The sequence below is a fragment of the Molossus molossus genome, unplaced genomic scaffold (assembly GCF_014108415.1).
Source record: "Molossus molossus isolate mMolMol1 unplaced genomic scaffold, mMolMol1.p scaffold_m16_p_14, whole genome shotgun sequence".
NCBI lineage: Eukaryota > Metazoa > Chordata > Mammalia > Chiroptera > Molossidae > Molossus > Molossus molossus.
The window spans coordinates 1,382,545-1,400,558 of NW_023425349.1; the positions used below are offsets into that span (position 1 = coordinate 1,382,545).

Genomic DNA, 18,014 nt, shown 5'->3' on the forward strand with positions numbered 1-18,014 from the left:
GCCTATCCCAGCGGGCAGCAGCCCTTCTGGGAATAAAGGCTCTTTGGACCAACAGGAAGGTGGCCAGGGGCAAAGGGGGCCTGTAGGCGAGTCCCAGCCGCCGCCCTGGCGCCGAGCAGTAGGAAGCAACACACACAGGCAAGCAGTAAACAGGACTTTATGGTTGGAGTCGAGTGTGGAAGGAGAAAAAGGAAATGAGTGAGGACATTCTGGCTCCGCTGGTGGCGCGCGAGCAGGTGCGACGCTGGACACGGTGCCTGGGAAGAGCCTCCCCCAGGAATGCGCGGCACTGCCCAGCGTCCGCAGACGTGCCGAGGGCCCGGTCCAGCGGTGGGCAGCCTGGTGGAGCTGCGCAGGAAGCTGAGCCTGCCCGCATGCGGTGGGCGGGGACCAGGGCGCTCCGGCCTTTGTAAACAGCCTCGCCAGCCTCCTGGGCCTCAGCCCCTCCCTGAGAAGCAACGGCCGGTGCCCGCTGCCCACTCCCTGCAGGGCGGCCCAGAACCCGCAGCGAGTACGCAGTGTGCGTGCGCCCGGGCAGCGGCCAGGTCTAAAGCTCCTCGTAGTCCCCGCCCCCGCGGAGATGGCCGCCCGGGGCCCCGCCCCCAAGGAAGGCCTCCAGTTCGTCCACGGTGGTCCTCTTGCCCCGCCGCCGGTCCTCCCGGCCCTCCTCCTTGCTCTTCTTATGCTTGCTCCTCTTCTTTGCAGCCCTTTCTTCCTCCTGGGGGTGCAGCACGGGGTCACGGGAGCGCCAGGAGACAGCCCCCCCACTGCCCGCAGGGCACTTGGGAGAGGTGTACCTCCTTGCTTTTCTTCTTCTTCTTCTTCTTCTCCTTGGAGGGAGGCCTGCCCTCTTTGTCTGCAGAGGACACCCGGTGTCAGCTCCCCCATGTCGGCCAGGTCCAGCGGGAGCACCACGGGGCCCACACCCACTGCCCCTCGGCCTCAACTGCCGGGGCCCTCGTGCCCTCGGTGACAGGCAAACACTCCAATTCCAGGACAAGCCATTCTGGGTCGCGTCCCAGGTGACACTGCTAGTTGGGGCAGGGCTGGGCTGTGCTCAGCAGGCCTGGAGACCATGCCAGGGTTTCCATGGAGGGCTGGACTCTGGGACGAGGACTGTTAACCAGCTCCCAGCAGCACCAAATGCCTCCAGTGTGGACAGTCAGATCCCTCGGGCCTGCCCCCGACCCCAAGAGTCTGGGATGTCATCGGTGCTGGACCCCAGGCAGGGCTGAGCAGGGCCTGAGGAAGGGCAGCCCTGCTGCTCTGAGGGTCCCCTGGGTAAAGGGGACAGACAAGCAGTGGCTCAGGAATGTGCCCAGGCCTCTAGCTACCTTCACCGCTGCTGGCCTTGTGGCCCGTCTCCTCGAGCCCCAGCCCGAAGAGATCCACGTCGCCCTTCACTCTGAAGGGCAGGGCGGAGGGCTTGGGGGGCGGGGGCATCTGCGCAGGGCCGGCCTCCTCATCTGTCACGTCAGAGGGGTCCTCTCGCACTGGGAACTCATCCTGGAGGGGCAGGCAGATGGGGCCGCTGTGTCACCATGTGGTTAGGCCCTACCATTTCCCGGGCAGGTGACCAACCGCCTTGAGGGCCCCCCATCCGACCCAGGGTCGGGGACAGCAGTGCCTGAGTATGGCGGCCGGGGTGCTGAAGCCCTCCGTCACCAGGATGGGCAGACGGGCCTGGGCTCGGGACGGTCACGCTGGCTCACCTCCGGCTCTGGCATCACTGTGATGCTGCCCAACATCTGGGAGCTCTCACCCCGCCCCCACCGCTCCGTCCCGGACATGTCCTTGGGCTCCTCACCGCTCTCCGCGGAGTGTCTAAGTCGCTCTCAAAGTCAGGGTCATCCATGACAAAGGACAACATCTGGGCGGCAATGGGGCCCTCGGGGTCACTCTCTGTCGACGCTGCTGACCCATCCTTCCCGTTCTTGGGCTCGGGAGAGGAGCCCTCAGCACGGCGCCCTCGTGGCTCTGCGGTTCTGGGAGCTGCACCCCTCTGTGGCTTTGGGGCCTCTGTGGAGGACCTTCAGGACAAGGAGGGGGTCAGGGGTGTGTTCCACTCCTCCTTCTGGGGCCCCTCCCGAGGACCCCAACATACTGTTGGGTCTCTGGCCTGGAGCACTTCCGGGGGGCCAGGGCAGTGGCCTCCTCTTTGGAAAGAGTGCTGTTCTCGCTGAGCACGGGGCCTGCGGGCGGCTTATCCTCAAGGTCCACGTCGTCCTGGAAAGGTGCCACCGTTGGGCGCTCTCCAGGGGCCTCCCCATCGCTGCGGGGGAGGGGCAAGGAAGTCAGTAAGGAAGGGGCGGGGCACCCGGCTGCCCATGTTGAGCGCCGGAGTCGCAGGCGCCCACAGGCACTGGACACCGGCTGCTGCCCTCGTGCTCGGCTCCCGTGGGGACTCGGCGAGGGGCCTCCTCCGGGCCCCTCTGGGATGCTCTGCGGAGGCCCCTCGGCTGTGGGGCAGCGCGGAGGCCTGCAGGAGGGCGTGGGGTGGGTCCAAGGAGAAGGAAGGGGACGCCGCCTGCTCCTTGCAGGACGTGGGGTGAGGGGGCCCACACGTGGTGTTGGACACTCGGGCAGGGCATGCGGCCGGGCCCAAGGGCAAGGCTGAAGTCAGCTGCTGCCCCAAACGGTGCCATCGAGGGCACAGGTCTGTGGCGCACAGGCCTGGCACCACCCTTACCTGTCACTGTCCCGAGGGACCTCGGCCTCAGCTGTCCTCTCGCCCCTCGGGAGGGCTCCATCATCCAGGAAGCTGTGGTCAAAGCTGTCTGCAGGGACAAACTCCTCCACGTCCCGGACTTGCGCGGCAGGCTCTGCAGCTGGGGCCGGATCTGTGCCCACAGGGCCAGGACGCAAGCAGGGGTTGGCCTGTGACTAGGCATCAAGCTGCCCACCCAGGAGGAAGGGGACCCTGTCCCGGTCTGAGGAGCTCACAGGGCCAGGGTGATGATGCCATCACCACCTGGGCTCCCACACCTCCTGAGGGGCCGCCCGGGCCTACCTGGGGGGGGAGGGGCCACCTCAGGAGCTGGTGAGGTCCCAAACAGCCGGGAGATGATGCTGCGTCGTGGGGCCGGAGCGGGGACCACAGGGTTTGCCGGGGGTAGAGGAGCCTCCGAGGGGGACAGCGGGGAGGGGCAGGCTGCGGGGGCGTGGGGGGGCAGCGGTGGGGCTGGCTGGGGCGTGCTGGGGCTGGAGCTCCCCGTGGACATGGCGCTCAGAGGGACCACAGGTGACTGGGAGCCTGAGGACGGGCTCTGCCCGTTGGCCGCCAGTGGGGACGCGTGGCCGCGGCTGCGCGCCTCCATCATCTCGAGGAAGCTGGGGGCACAGGGCAGCAGTGAGAAGCCGGCTCCCTCACCTGGTTCCCAGTGAGGGGCGCTCCTGTCCTCGCTCAGCAGCCCTCACACCCACCCCTTCGTCGAGCAGAGCACCCGAGGGAGAGGGGGCTGGGCTGGCAGCCAGCCATGCCCCTCCCCACCGTGCCCTCCGAGCCCGTTCGGAAGGCAGGACTGAGCCTGGGACAAGCCCTGCTGTCCTGGCCCGAGGGCCACTGTGTTCTCTTCAAGCGGGCTTTCCCACAGGCCTGGACCCTGTCTGCAGGCGGGGGCCCGGGGGCCCGGGCTGAGCATCTCACCCTCACTTTGGACTCTGGGGTTGGGGTCTGGCGCAGGCTGGGAGTGCAGTCCAGCCTCTGGTCCCACAGCAGGGCCGGCTCAGCCCTCAGCCAGCCCCTCTCCTGTGGCTGTGGCCCGGGGACACCTGAGCAGCCCCAGCTCCCCAGAGGCACCGTCCTGGGCAGGGGTGCCAGTGCTGCCTCCCAGGGACAAGGTGGTGAAGCGGGCACCCAGCAACCCGTGGAAACGCCCTTCTGCTTCCAGGCCAGCAGCCACACGTGGCCCTGGGGAGCCCCCAGGGAGACTCCTGCTGGGGGAGGCAGGGGTGCGAAGGTCCTGCTGGGCTGCAACCAGAACCGGCGCTCCCGGGCCATGAGCACAGCTGGGCCCGGCACTCAGGGCAGCTCAGGGGCCGCCGCCCAGGAGCCAGCGCCCTTCCCAGAGCTGTGGGGCGCGGCCAGGCTGCTGCCGGCTGGAACCCCAGGACCCCGACAGAGCAGAGGTCTGCTCAGCAACAGGCCGGGCGGGGACGCTGCCCTGCTCTGGACCCCTCCCTCTCTGTCCAGGACCGGAAGGTTCCATTCCCCCCCATAGCCCTCCCAAGGCTGAAGACTCGAGCTGGTCTCGTCGGGGCCTTGGGTGGAACATGACCTGGTCAGTGGCAGCTGGCACCACGGCCATGCGGCCAACAGGCGAGGCTGCTCTGGGCAGAGGCAGGTGCAGTGACAGCAGCTGCCCCGTGTGCCCTTCAGCTCAGAGGCACCTGGGTCCAGTTGGGACAATTACAGAGCCCAGCTCTAACGGGCTCGGTGGGTAAAGGAGGCAGATGCTGAGGCGCCCGCCCGCCCGCAGGAGCATCTGCAGGACCAGGAAGCTCCTCTCCAAAGCCAGGTGGCTGCCACCGCGATGTAACCGCCGTGTTCTAGGCGAGGGCGCACGCCACTCGTTCATCACTGACACAGAACCCGACTCAGGGCAGAAGGGGCTGCGGGCCTCAGGGCGCAGCGGGGCCACCCTCACCCCCTCCTGCAGGGCCTGAGCTCCGTTCTCCCAGCACCACCTCCACTGTGGCAACGACCCGGATTCTTGCAGTCACACAGCCACCCTGGCCGACGGGTCTGCTGGGATGGTGGCGCTGCCCGTCTCGCCAACGCAGACCCCGACGCTTAGCCCTGCCTCCGGTCTAGCCTCTGGGCCACCCCGGGCTGCCGTACATGCCATAGTTCTGGTCCTCGGTCTCCTGCTGCACCGACAGCTCCTCCAGCGTGGCGTCGATGTCCAGCTGGTTGGTCTCCAGCTGCCGCAGCAGGGTCTCTCTCTGCAGGACGGGAGCAGGTGCCCGAGAGGAAAAGCGCAGTTGCAGTGACTGCCCCTCCCCACCTGTGACCCCACTCGGCCAGCCACTGATGAGCCAAGGGCAGCCAGCACGGGGCACGGAGACCAGGAGACCCACACAACCGCATCCGCATGGCCACGTGACACCTGAGGTGCTCGGCGTAGCTACGATGACGATGTCAGTGCCCATTTACACAGGTGCCCCAAGGGCCGCCAGGGCCAGCCCAGCGAAGTCTCAGTGGTGATGGCGCCCCAGGTTAGCTGCCACCTGCGTGCGAGGGAGGGGCGTCCCTGTGCCCGAGCAGCACCTGGGAGGGCAGGGCAGTGCTCACCTGGAGCTGCAGGAACGGGATGTTGAAGAACTTATGAAGGTACTTCAGGCCGAAGCTGTTCTTCATGGAGGACTCAGCATAGCGGAAGTAGGAGGAGCCCGGTGGTCTGCTCGCGGAGAGAAGAGAGAGGCCCTGGTCAGAGAGTCAAGGACTGAGCCAGGCTGCCCTTCTGCCCCATCCTGTTTGAGGTGCCTTCCGCAGGTACTTGGGCCCAGAGCCAAGCCTCGGTGGCTCCGCTCAGCCAGGTGCCTGCAGGGTGCTGCCTCCCCTGGGCTCATGCCCCCTCCCCGCCCCGCCCTGTGTGGTGCCGGGAAGCCAGCTGCCTGCACTCTCGGTCCTCAGTCTGCTCCCTTGGGCCGAGCCCGCCCCCCGCCCGCCCTCCCGCAGGATCCACCCCGCCTCGGCCCCGTGAGGGCTCCCGCAGGCCCACCTGTCCAGGCTGTCCAGGAGGCCGCGCACGTCGTCGGGCAGGACGACGCGGTGCTCGCCCATGTCGCGGCAGTTGCCCAGCACACACACTGGCACGTGGGTCGGCACCTTGGGCAGCTCCCGAACGACGTAGCTGAAGGTCCTTCAGGGCACACGTGAGGAGAGACCCGCCTGAGTTCCAGCCCTGAGCCCAGCCCCGGGGAGCGCACGTCCCGGACCCAGGGGTCACGGGGAGCACAGTGCACGGCGGCACCCCCAGTGCCGCCCCGATCCACAAAGCAGCCTTGGTCTTGCCACTGCAGCTGCTCGAGGGTCTCCTTCCTGCGCATATCCTTTCCGGACTTTTGTACACGCAGAGGCCCGAGGGCTCCCCGAGGTGTCCCTTCTGCTGGCTCAGGGCTTCGCTTCTCAGTGACGTGAGGGTGCCGTACGGCCCCTGGCACAGGGCCCCCCCTCCGGGGCTGTGCCGTAGGGAGTGACCAACGGGAGTGTGACAACTGCCCCACCAGAGGAGGCCGAGACAAGTCAGAAGTGCGCGCACCGCTTGCACCCTGGCTCCCCTTCTTCACCTGCACGTGCACTGCAGCTGGCAGAGGCCAATGGCGCCTGCCCTCCTGCCCTGGGGACGGCCGTGCAACAGGCATGACCTCTCACCCAGCAAAGCTCCAGGACCCCACAACGATACGGAGCCGCCGTGAACTGTCCACGCGGAAGCTCACAGGAGAGTCACTGGACTCCCTGGCCCTGGGCTTCCCTAGCACGACCCCAAGGAGCACACAGCTGCTTTTTGTGCAGATGCCTATGTCTCCAATGTGAGGGACGCGGCCCGAGGCACACAGCTGCCGGAGCCCAGCACTGCAGGAGATCAGTGCTCGCGATGCTGGGGGCCGGGCGCCCGTGAGAGATGGACGTGAGCAATGGACGCGGCCCGAGGCACACAGCTGCTGGAGCCCAGCACTGCAGGAGATCAGTGCTCGCGATGCTGGGAGCCGGGCGCCCGTGAGAGATGGACGTGAGCAATGGACGCGGCCCGAGGCACACAGCTGCTGGAGCCCAGCACTGCGGGAGACCAGTGCTCGCGATGCTGGGGGCCGGGCGCCCGTGAGAGATGGACGTGAGCAATGGACGCGGCCCGAGGCACACAGCTGCTGGAGCCCTGCACTGCGGGAGACCAGGGCTCGCGATGCTGGGGGCCGGGCGCCAGCAGCAGTCTGTCCCAGGGGCTAGTCTACGAACGAGTGGGCTCCACGTGCAGTAACAGCAGTAACCCGGAAAAGCAGGACGCGCACCCAGAGGCTGTTTCTAAAACAGGCTGCCAGGCCCTGGCTGGTTTGGCTCAGTGGTTAGAGCATCAGCCTGTGGTCCAGAGAGACCCGGGTTCGGTTCCCGCTAAGGGCGTGTACCTCGGTTGCAGTTTGTCCCCGGCCCTGGTTGGTCGTGCTGGTGGCAGCCACTCGATGTGTCCCTTCACATCGATGTTTCTCTCTCTCTCTCCCTTCCTCTCTCTCCCTCCTGCTCTATCTGAACAAAAAATGGAAAAATGTCCTCGGTTGAGGATTAAAAAAAAAAAAAAAAGGAAAAATGTCCTCGGGTGAGGATAAAAAAATAAAAAATAAATAAGTAAGATAAAACAGGCAGTCAGCTCCGTTTTTGGTGGCACCTCGGAGTGGCCCGAGGCTGCCATGGGAGAAAGGCCACCTGGGGGCTGGCTGTGGCGCAGCTGCCTGGGCTGCACCGGCTGGTGCGCTGGCTCAGAGCTCCCGGTGTCCTCGAGTCGGGAGCCCCGGCGTCAGGCGGGACAGGCACCAAGTCCCACGCTTCCCTGCAGACACATCAAAGGTGTCGTCCCACATGGCTCCACGCAGTGTCCTGAGAGCCGGCGCCCGGCACCCTGCCCTCGCCCGAGCCAGCCTGCCCCTACGGACAGACGCCCACACATGCGGCCAGGGCAGGGCTCTCTGCGCTTAGCTGCCTGCGTGCACAGCCTGCTGGCCCCCGAGAGCTTCTGGTGCCAGTGGTGACGCCAACGTAACTGCACCTGCTGGACCAATGGCATGTCCCTCGAGGTGGTGTGCTATGAGGAGCTGTGATGGTCCCCCGGCCAGCCCCCTTACCACTGCTTGGTGATGTCAAACATCATGACCACCCCATTACAGTTCTTGTACACGTCCAGGAACTCGGCGTCCAGGGCCATCTCAGACTCCGCCTGGGGACAAGAAGGAGTCGGCTATGAGAGACGTGGCTGTGGGTGGGGCCCCACCGGTGTGAACCCACAGCTCCTGGAAAAGGCCGAACAGGACTTTTACAATCTGAAAAGATAACAGCTATGTTCATTTTGGAAAAAATATGTAAGCACAAGACTATTTGGTGTGGGGGCGAAACCTCGGCTTCGAAGAGTCTGGCAGTAACTATTTCAGACTCGGGCCACTTTGACTCTGCCCGACCTGGGTGGGTCTTCTGCACTGGTGCAGCAGCACCTCTCAGTGCCCCGAGCGCACCTGCCAGCAGAGGAGACGTTCGCAGACCTTCCAGGGCACACAGGCCGAGCGGAGCAGCAGCCCACCACACAGACGGGCCAGGTGGCCTTTAACCTTCCTGCATGAAGGGGAGCAGGGAGGCTGCCCACAGCCCGAGGCCGACTGCGGAGGTAGGACAGGAGCAGGGCCCTGGGAAGCGATGGTCAGCCCAACGTCCGTGTCAAAGGCGGTGGCCATGTGCCAGCCCACCGGGAGCCACTCATGGTGTGGAGGCCTGTGTTTAAGACCTGAGGCCTCTGATGGGGGTACGAGCTGGCCGGGTCACTAAGCCCCGCTCAGCCACTCAGACTGCAGAGGGTATGCAGGATCACGGACACGCGATGTGACTGCGGGCAGCCGGGGTCCTGAGAGCCGCTGGGACGGGCAGGCAGAGGGGTCTGCAGAGCGGACGTCCGCACCACCCACACGGAGGACCCAGGCACGATGCCGCTTACCTCCTGGGGGTCGTTCTCCATCTTCAAGCCATCGCCTCGCTTCTTACATTTTCCTTAGTAAAGACACACAGAAGGACCAGGTGGGCTCTCTGTGTCCAAGGATGGCCAGCGGCAGGAGCACCCCTTCCCTGTCCCACTGCCCCCACACCCCAGCCCCACCCTCAGACTGGACGCCCCAGAAGCTGAGCCCCCACACGAAGGCACCAGAGCACCCTTGGGGTGGCCTCCTTGGCAGCTCTGGTTGCCGCAGTCCAGCCCGGAGAGACGCCCCAAAGGGCTGCCGGCAGCTGGGCCGTGAAAACACGGGGCAGGTCTAGGGGTACAGCAGGCTGCCCAGGAGACGCCCGATGCCCCAGCAGGTCTAAGTGTACAGCAGGCTGCCCAGGAGACGCCCCGATGCCCCAGCAGGTCTAAGGGTACAGCAGGCTGCCCAGGAGACGCCCGATGCCCCAGCAGGTCTAAGGGTACAGCAGGCTGCCCAGGAGACGCCCCGATGCCCCAGAAGGTCTGGCTTCAAGTAAGGGCACGTCCTCCGTGAGTGAAGGGCCCCAGCCCAGCCCCTGAGGGGCTGCTTCGGAGCCCACGGCCGCTCCCCGAGCTAGTGCTGAGGGGCAAGCTGGACGCGGGCCTGAGAAGGCCCTGGAGCTAGAGCTGGGCACCAGTGCCTCCAGGTGACACCGCGCCCCCTCCCGGCACAGCTGAGACACTTCTTTCCTTTTTTAAAAATCCTCACCCGAGCCCTGGCCAGTTTGGCTCAGCGGTTAGAGCGTCGGCCTGCGGTCTGGAGAGACCCGGGTTCGGTTCCCGCTAAGGGCACGTACTTCGGTTGCAGTTTGTCCCTGGCCCTGGTTGGTCGTGTGGGTGGCAGCCACTCGATGTGTCCCTTCACATTGATGTTTCTCTCTCTCTCTCCCTTCCTCTCTCTCCCTCCCACTCTATCTGTACAAAAAAAAAAAATATCCTCGGGTGAGGATAAAAAATAAATAAATAAATAAAAATAAATAAAAATCCTCACCCGAGGATATTTTTTTACATTTTTGTTCAGATAGAGTAGAAGGAAGAAACATTGACGTGAGAGAGACACGTCGACTGGTTGCCTCCCACACGACCCCAACCAGGGCTGGGGGACGAACCGCAACCAAGGTACATGCCCTTGACCGGAATCGAACCCGTGACTCATTGGTCCATGGGCCAATGCTCTAACCGCTGAGCCCTGGCGGTTTGACTCAGTGGTTAGAGCGTTGGCCCACAGACCAGAGAGACCCGGGTTCGGTTCCAGCTAAGGGCACGTACTTCAGTTGTAGTTTGTCCCCGGCCCTGGTTGGGGTCATGTGGGTGACGACCAGTCGATGTATCTCTCATGTTGATGTTTCTCTCTCCCTCTCTTCCTCCCGCTCTATATGAAGACAAGTGCAAAAATGTCCTCGGGTGAGCATAAAAAAATTAAATAAAAAATAACCACTAAGCTAGACCAGCTAGGGCACAGCTGAGACATTTCTAACAGGAGGAAGGACTGTTCTCGCCTATACCCCAGACTCAGAGCAGCAGGCTGGGCAAAACTAACAAACAAACCCCCAGAACAAATTGGGGTTCTTTTATTAAAATAACCAACCTGTGCCCTGGCCGGTGTTGCTCAGTGGTTAGAGCATCAGCCCGTGGACCAGAGACATGGGTTCGATTCTGATCAAGGGCACGTACCTCAGTTGGGGTTTGGTCCCCGGCCCTGGTTGGGGTCATGCGGGAGGCAACCCATCAATGTGTCCCTCTCAGTGATGTTTCCCTCCCTCCCTCCCTCCCTCCCTCCCTCCCTCCCTCCCTCCCACTCTATCTGAAGATAAATGGAAAAATATCCTCGGGTGAGGACTGAAAAACCACCTCTGCCTCTTTTCACAGCTTTCCCGAGTCCCACCACCTCTGACCCGTCCACAGCGAACAAGCTGGGGTGGCAGAGAGAAGGCCACTTCCCTCAGCTCAGAAAGGGTCTCACCCACTGCCCCGTGCTCGGGTTCAGGGGTGAGACAGGGGTTCGAGCAGCACAGACCTCGGCCCTGACAGGTGACTGCTGTCACACCTCCGCCTGCCACCGTGCGCGGGGAGCGGGCCCCGGACCCAGAACTACCCGGAACGTCAGCACCGCCCCAGGCCTCCTCTGGCCGGGGCGCCCGCGAGATGCTGCTGCCCCGCCACGCAGTGCGCAGGGCTGGCCCTGTCTGACAGAACCCGCAGAGGCCAAGGACAGGCACACGAGCCGGGCACAGGAGGGCTCTTTTCTTTACAGGACAAAGCATGAAAGAGAAAGTGCTTGAAATAAAGACACTATTTACCTTTGTCAACTACATCCCAGACCTCAACTTTCACGATGTCATCAGTGGCTAAAACGGAAAAGACAAAGATTAGTGCTCAAGGGACCTGCTAGTGTCAAACTAGCTTTCAGGGTCTGTGCAGGTGCCACAGGAGACACAGGTCTCTCCCTGGGTGCTGGCCCAGGAGCTCTGCACATGCTGTGGCCTGGGAAGCTCCCCCCAAGGTGGCAGGCAGGTGCATGGCAGTGGGCCCACCCCCCAGCCCAGGGATTCTGAGGGGAGCCGCGGTGCCCCTGCCTAGGGCGGGGTGGGTGGGTGCAGCTTCTTGTGCTGCCCAAGGCTGCAGTCAGCCCTGCTGCAAGGCCATCCAGTGGTCCCCGGATGCGGCCTGGCGCCACTAAGAGACTCAGAACTCCCACAAAGGTCCCGTGTATCCTGCTGTTGGACCCACTAGATTTCTTCAGTGAAAAGCAATGTTTCAAGGTCTCATGATTCCCAAACACCCGAAGCAGCTCCTCCACCCGCTGGAGGCTGCCAGGCATGCCCTGCCAGAGCCGGGCTTTCGAACCCTGAAGCCGGGCCTGGCTCTGCCCCAGGCCCCCTGCTGGTGGAGCAAGGCCACCGCAGAGCAGCAGCAGCCACCCTGGCTCCGGGGAGGGGGGTGCACCCCGTGAAGCCAGAGCTTTTGCCCTTCCAGGATCTCCAGGCTCAAGAGTGGGGGCCTTGGACCCAGTCCCCCCCACGGAGCCCCTGCCACCCTGTGTGCTTCTCTTGGAGGGGATTTCAGGGCGTCCCAACAGCAACTTTAATGACAGCAGCTCTGAGGTCACCGAGGCCCCACACGTCGTTTCCATGCCAACACCAGGCTGAGGAAGGTGTCTCCGGGGAACCAAGGCCAGGAAGGGCGTGGACGCCAGCCCCAGCCTGCAGGGCAGCCGCGGCCCCCCAGCCCTGCCCGCGCCCAGCCTCACTCTTGTAGTTCCAGTGGATGCTGGTGACCTGGATCTCCTGAGTGGGGATGTACTCCTCCACAAACTTCCTGCCCTGCAGCCGGTGCCACAGCGCGGTCTTGCCCGTGTTCCTGTCTCCTCGGATCACTATCTTCACTGGCGGGAGAGAAGAGGGCAGATCAGGTACACAGACCAGAGCAAAGCAGTCCCGCACTTCACCCACAGCCGCGCAGCTGTCTCCGCACAGACCCCGGCCTGAGTGGCTGGCAAGCGGGGAGGAGCCAGGTGCCAGGGGCAGGCCAGTGGGGCCCGTGGGGCCCTCAGTGCCCCCGGGGCGGTGGGACCTCTGCTCTCCCTCTCTGTTCCACTGCAGAAGACCCAGGAGGCATTTCCTCTCGGGCCGGCGCAGTGATACCTGCTCGGACTTTGCACTCACTGGAAAGTGTCTCCCCTAGGGCTGGACTCCGGCAGGGGCAGGGGCGGGGGCAGGGGCAGGCTGGGCTGCCAGAGCTGGGCGGGGCAGGTTCCCGGGTCCCCGGCGGTTTGCTCTGAACCCGCTTCTCCCCAGCTCTGTATTCCAGTGCCCAATCCTGCAGAGCGCAGGCCTCTGGAGACCACAGGTGGGGTCAGCGCAGAAAGCCCGTGTTCCATCTTGCCCCTTCGACAAGTATTTCCTGAGTGGCCCACGTGAGGAGCCCAGCACGCGACGGGGGACAAGTGAGGGACAAGCGAGGACTGAGGCGGGCCAGGGCCAGAGCCACCGCGCCCGCAGCAGTGTGGACTTCCAGCTGCCCCCTAGAGGAGGCAGGTCCAGCAGGAGGGCAGCTGGCAGAGTCCTGCAGAGCCAGTGGGGGCAAGGACCAGGGGCAGGCTGGGAGCGACACTGGCCGGCGCCACCCCTCCCTGTACCTGATGTTTGGAAGATCAGCAGTATCTTTACTCTTTTTAACACTCACACTCGCTGTAATAAAGTCTAAAGTTAATAAACGTCCTTGTCTTAAACACAGGGACTTCAGAATGCCTTAATTCTGACCTGCCCCTCCGGGGGAGGTGCTGACTTCTGGGGTTTTCGTCTCTCCGTCTGCGTTCCCGTATTAATCATCGTCATCCACAGAAAGTGTGTCAAGACGTCGCCCAGCTCACCAGCTTCTGCGCCTTTGAATCCTGCGGCCCCTCTGAGCTCCGTTTCCATCTGTCTGGAGCAGCCGTTCTCAACCTGTGGGTCGTGACCCCTTTGGGGGTTGAACGACCCTTTCACGCGGGTCCCCTAAAACCATCGGAAAACACATATTTCCGATGGTCTTAGAGACCGAGACACCGCTCCTCTGTCCACCTCCAGGCGGGTCCGCCCACACACAACATGAGGAACAGTAATAAAGGATCGTGGCACTAGGAAGGTTGAGAACCACTGGTCTAGAGTAACCCTCAGGATCGTTCCAGCAAGAACCTGGGCACAGTGAGATGTCCATCTTGGACTGGGACAGCCTCATCAGCTGCTCCCGAACAGCTGTTTACTTGGTGCTGAGTGTGAGGCTGACAGGACTGTCCCAAGGCCACCATGCGACCAGCCACCCCCCTGCAGCAGTCTTTTTGCTCTGGTGGCTTCCACAACTTTTCTTTTTCATTCTGATCTTCCGAAAATATCCAATGACATGCCCAGCTGCAGATGTTTTTAAAACCTTGAACTCAGCCCCGGCCGGTCTGGCTCAGCGGTTAGAGTGTTGGCCCACGGACCAGTGAGTCCCGGGTTCAGTTCCCGCTAGAGGCACGTACCTTGGTTGTAGTTTGTCCCCAGCCCCAGTTGGGGTTGTGTGGGTGGCAGCCACTCGATGTGTCTCTCTCACATCAATGTTTCTCTCTCTCTCTCTCTCTCTCTCTCTCTCTCTCTCTCTCTTCCTCCCTTTCACCTTCCTGTTCTATCTGAAAATATATGCAAAAATGTCCTTGGGTGAGAATTTTAAAAAAAGTAACCAGCCCCTACTTTTAAGTTAAAAAGTCAGATCAATGTCAGAACCTTGGACACTGGCTCAAATAAGCTGAACAAGTGATTCACTAGAAAACTTGAATTAAATCCCCGCAGAAGTGACAAGAGCAGCCCTCACCAAAGAAGCATGTGGCAAAGTAGCTGTTTTACTAGACAGTAACTTTCCACTTCCACTGTCTGCTTTCGTCCGTGAAGACAGTGCAGAAAGCAGGCTCAGCTATAGAACCCACGAATCTCTTTCACCCCCCCCCATTCGATATTAATTCACTCACATCCCCACACATTTCCTGAAAAACAGAATCATTTTCTTTTGAACCAAAAAAGAGCAGCACATGTTTATGGCTGAAGCCAGCGTGCAGCCACTTCTGCAGGGGACATGCTGCCCTCTCGCCCTGCCCCTGTCCTTGCACAGGGATCCAACAAGCTCCCCACGACCCCCTGCTCCTGGGCACCTTGGCCCGTTCCGCAGCAGTCCCTTCTGCTCCAAGCCCGCACAGTTCTCATTCACAGTTCTCAGTGGCCTGCGGGCATGGCTTTCGGAGAGGGCGTCTCTCCGGACCTCACCCGGAACACACCTTCTGCCCCCCCCCCCACCTCCAGCCTGCCCTGTGATCTTGCTCCAAGCTCTAACCCTACCCTGCTCCCACAGCCCTCAACCTTTCACACAGGCCCAGGCTCACTCACTTCCTGTGTTCACTGCGTGCCCTGCCCTCCATCCCCACTGGGATGCAAGCCCCACAAGGCAGAGATCGGTGTCTGGGTTTCCACTGGCGAACACAATAAATATTTGCTGAGTAAATGAACACTAGAGAAGGAAGACCCATAAAAGAAAACGTGGCAGGTCACGGACAGCAGAGGCTCGGCAATTTGCAAATCAGCCCTACTGGGGCAGGTCAAATCATTTGCTAAACTCAGCTGTCTTTTTCCTAAAGGAAAAGCTCTCTTGCCCTAAAATCAACCTCCCAAAGAGTGTCTAGTGAGGAAGAATTCCAGTTCATGTTAAGTTCTAGCCCTGAAATCCAGTGTCCCATGGCTTTGCTGTGAGAACGCAGTCCTGGGCACCAGCCGTCCTGGGCACCAGCCGTCCTGGGCACCAGCCGTCCTGGGCACTCCGGTGCCTGGCACTTCCTCACCGGGACGCTGCCCCACGGAAAGCGTCTCCACAAACAAGGCTGATGAATTGTCTAGTTGCCAAAGAAAGGGTGGACCAATTCAGGTCGCATTTTTCCTTCCACTCTACATGCAAATGACTTCCACACGCAAGGACGCCAGGCGTCTGTGACAGGGCTCACTTCTCATTATTACAGCAACCGAACAGAAAATGCCTACTTGCCCCAGAAGGACAATCTTCTGTAAGAAAAACATACTTGGAAATCAACTCTTACCTATAAAACCCTGAGTCTCTAACGATCACACTGCTGGTTTGTTCCTCTAAGTAAGTCACCTCGGAAAATAAACTAGAAACATTCTATTCTAATAACAAAGGAAGTTAGACATTTTGAAATTGCATATTATTCAATTACAGAAACAACATCCCTCTCGATTTTAATTCAGGTCCAAATCTCAATTTCTGTCCATCTCAACGCCTTTCATTTAGTCTCAGGAGATCATAACCTGTCCCTCAACTACCTGAGGTTGGGGTGTCTTCTCTGGACAACTCCACTGCCCCTTTCCTTTGGCCCTTTGGACACTAGGGGATGTATGTGGCCACCAGGGAGGGCTTTCCAGAGGGAACAGTTTCCAGTTTCCAGGTCTAATTTCCAAAGGACTGGAGTTAAGTTTGAAATACCACCATACGTAATAAAATTAAATAGGGGACCCACACGTAGATTTGAAAGATTTGTGAAATATATATTTTGAATTATTATTCTCTCCTCTGAATGGGAGAGAAATACATACAAAACTGTGAGTGGAGCCCTCCCTGGCTGGTTTGGCTCAGCAGTTACAGTGTCGGCCTGTGGACCGAAGGGTCTCGGGTTCGATTCTGGTCAAGGGCACACACCTGGGTTGCAAGTTCGATCTCTGGACCTGGTTGGGATCATGCAGGAGGCAGCAAAACAATGTGTCTCTCTCACATCCAAGTTTCTCTCTCTCTCTTTCTCTTTCCCTCCCTCCCTCCCACTCTCTCTGAAAATCAATGAAAAAATATCCTCAGGCGAGGATTAAACAAACAAAAAAAGTGCCTTGGCCAGTTGCTCAGTGGTTAGCGCATCTGAGCATCAGCCCTGATTCCAGTTAGGGGCACGTACCTCACTTGCAGTTCGGTCTTTGGTCCAGGTCGAGTGGGAGGCAGCTGGTCCATCACATCATCCCCCCCCCCAATCTATCTGAGGATAAAGGGACAAAAATATCCTCGGGTGAGGATTAGGAAGAAAAAGTGATTGGAACTCTCTCTCTCTCTCTCTTTTTAATCCTCACTGGAGAGCATGTTTTTCATTGATTCTAGAAAGAGAGGAAAGGAGAGGGTGAGAGAGAGAGGGGGAAACATCCACGTGAGAGAGGGACACGGATGGGCTGCCTCAGCTGCCCCTGTCCGGGTGGAACCTGCAGCCTGGGTACCTGCCCTGACTACAGGCCGATGCTCCCACCCACTGAGCCGCACCGGCCAAGGCAGAAATGACCTCTGTCTTAAACCTGCACCCAAGTTTTTCCAGCCATTTCTTAATGTCACACATCATCACCGAAATACGTCATCGAAGACTGGAGGGCTCCCCTTAAAGGAGCAAAGAGGGGAGAAGGCCCCAAACCTGCAGCATGTAGGGAAGCACTGGAGAGGGACACGACCTGAAAGGACATTGGGAGCCTATAAATACTGCTAGGAAGAGGCCGGCGAGACGGACACACTGAAAAGAGGTCAAGAAGCCAGCATCTAGGAGCCACACGATTTACATAATTTATAACAGACGACGGAAACGTCCTGGGCTCTGGGGCAGCTGTAAATAGCTCCTCCTTCCCGCAGGGAAAGGTCTCCTACGATAACAAGTGAGCGTCTGTGTGCCTTCTGGAGCATAACTAAATATACCCCTTACAAATGCTTCTTTAAAAAAGAAAAACACTGGCGGGGGAGGGGGTGGGGAGCAAGAATGTGTGGCGTCGCTGATATTCCGCCTTCAAAGAAAAACCCCGCAGCGCACAACCAGGGCCGGGCGATCAGCTGCCTGGCGGAAGGCCCCCGCGCCCCCTGCGCCCCCGCGCCCCCTGCGCAGGGTGGCGGCCCACGGAGCTCTCCCCACGTTATGTAAGAACCCCTCTCGGCCGAGGTCACCTGGGCGCGGCCGGGGCGCAGGGCGCACCTGGGACGGAAGCCACCCGGCCCACCGGCACCGTGCAAACCGAAGGCAGGTTTCTAACCGGGCCAGCGTTCCCCGGGGACGACCCACGGGTCCGAGGGGAGCGCCCGCAACGTGCCGGCACAGGCCGGGGCTCCGCACACCCCGAGCATCACCCCGCAGGCGGCCCGGCCCCCCGGCGCTTCCCGGGCCGGCCGGCCGACCCCTCCCCACGCCCCGCACTCACTGTTGTACTGCACTCCCTTGGCGAAGCGCCGCTGCAGCGCCTGGTTCATGGACTGCAGTCCGGCGGGGATGTTCTTCTCGCGGCCCGGAGCCGGCTCCGACCCCACCAGCTTCTTGAGCGCGGAAAACATCTTCCCGCTCCCGCGTCCGAGCTCGGCGTGGCCCGCGAGCTCAGCGGCGGCGGCGCGGCGCGGGTCGCACCATGCCCCGCGTCCCGGCGGCCGGGCACCTGCTTCGAAGGCCGCTCGGGGATTCAGCCCCGGCGACTGCGCTCCGGGCCCTTCGGCCCCCCGTGCGGCCGCCCTCCGCCCGCCAGCGCCGCCATCTTGGCACCGGCTCAGCAGGACGCGCGGCTACGGGGCGCCGGGAGGACCAAGAGAGTGCGGCGGCGCGCGTGCGCGAGGCGCGGCGCGCGGCTACGGGGCGCCGCGAGGACCCAGGGAGTGCGGCGGTGCGCGTGCGCGTGCGCGTGCGCGAGGCTACGGGGCGCCGCGAGGACCCAGGGAGTGCGGCGGTGCGCGTGCGCGTGCGCGTGCGCGAGGCTACGGGGCGCCGCGAGGACCCAGGGA

At 61.8% G+C, this 18,014-nt stretch overlaps 1 protein-coding gene across 1 annotated transcript; it reads right to left on the reverse strand.

Annotated features, from left to right (window-relative positions):
- Positions 1 to 150: 150 nt before the first annotated feature.
- RABL6 (RAB, member RAS oncogene family like 6) lies at positions 151 to 17,648 on the reverse strand. Its single transcript, XM_036261830.1, has 15 exons — positions 17,447 to 17,648; positions 11,968 to 12,102; positions 11,018 to 11,065; positions 8,694 to 8,746; positions 7,837 to 7,928; positions 5,724 to 5,864; positions 5,294 to 5,399; positions 4,841 to 4,944; positions 3,011 to 3,330; positions 2,690 to 2,840; positions 2,105 to 2,272; positions 1,808 to 2,030; positions 1,335 to 1,506; positions 798 to 856; positions 151 to 718 (listed from the first exon to the last, which is right to left on the reverse strand). The coding sequence occupies exons 1-15, from the start codon at positions 17,574 to 17,576 to the stop codon at positions 548 to 550; spliced, it is 2,073 nt and encodes a 690-aa protein (XP_036117723.1). The 5' UTR covers positions 17,577 to 17,648; the 3' UTR covers positions 151 to 547.
- Positions 17,649 to 18,014: the final 366 nt, after the last annotated feature.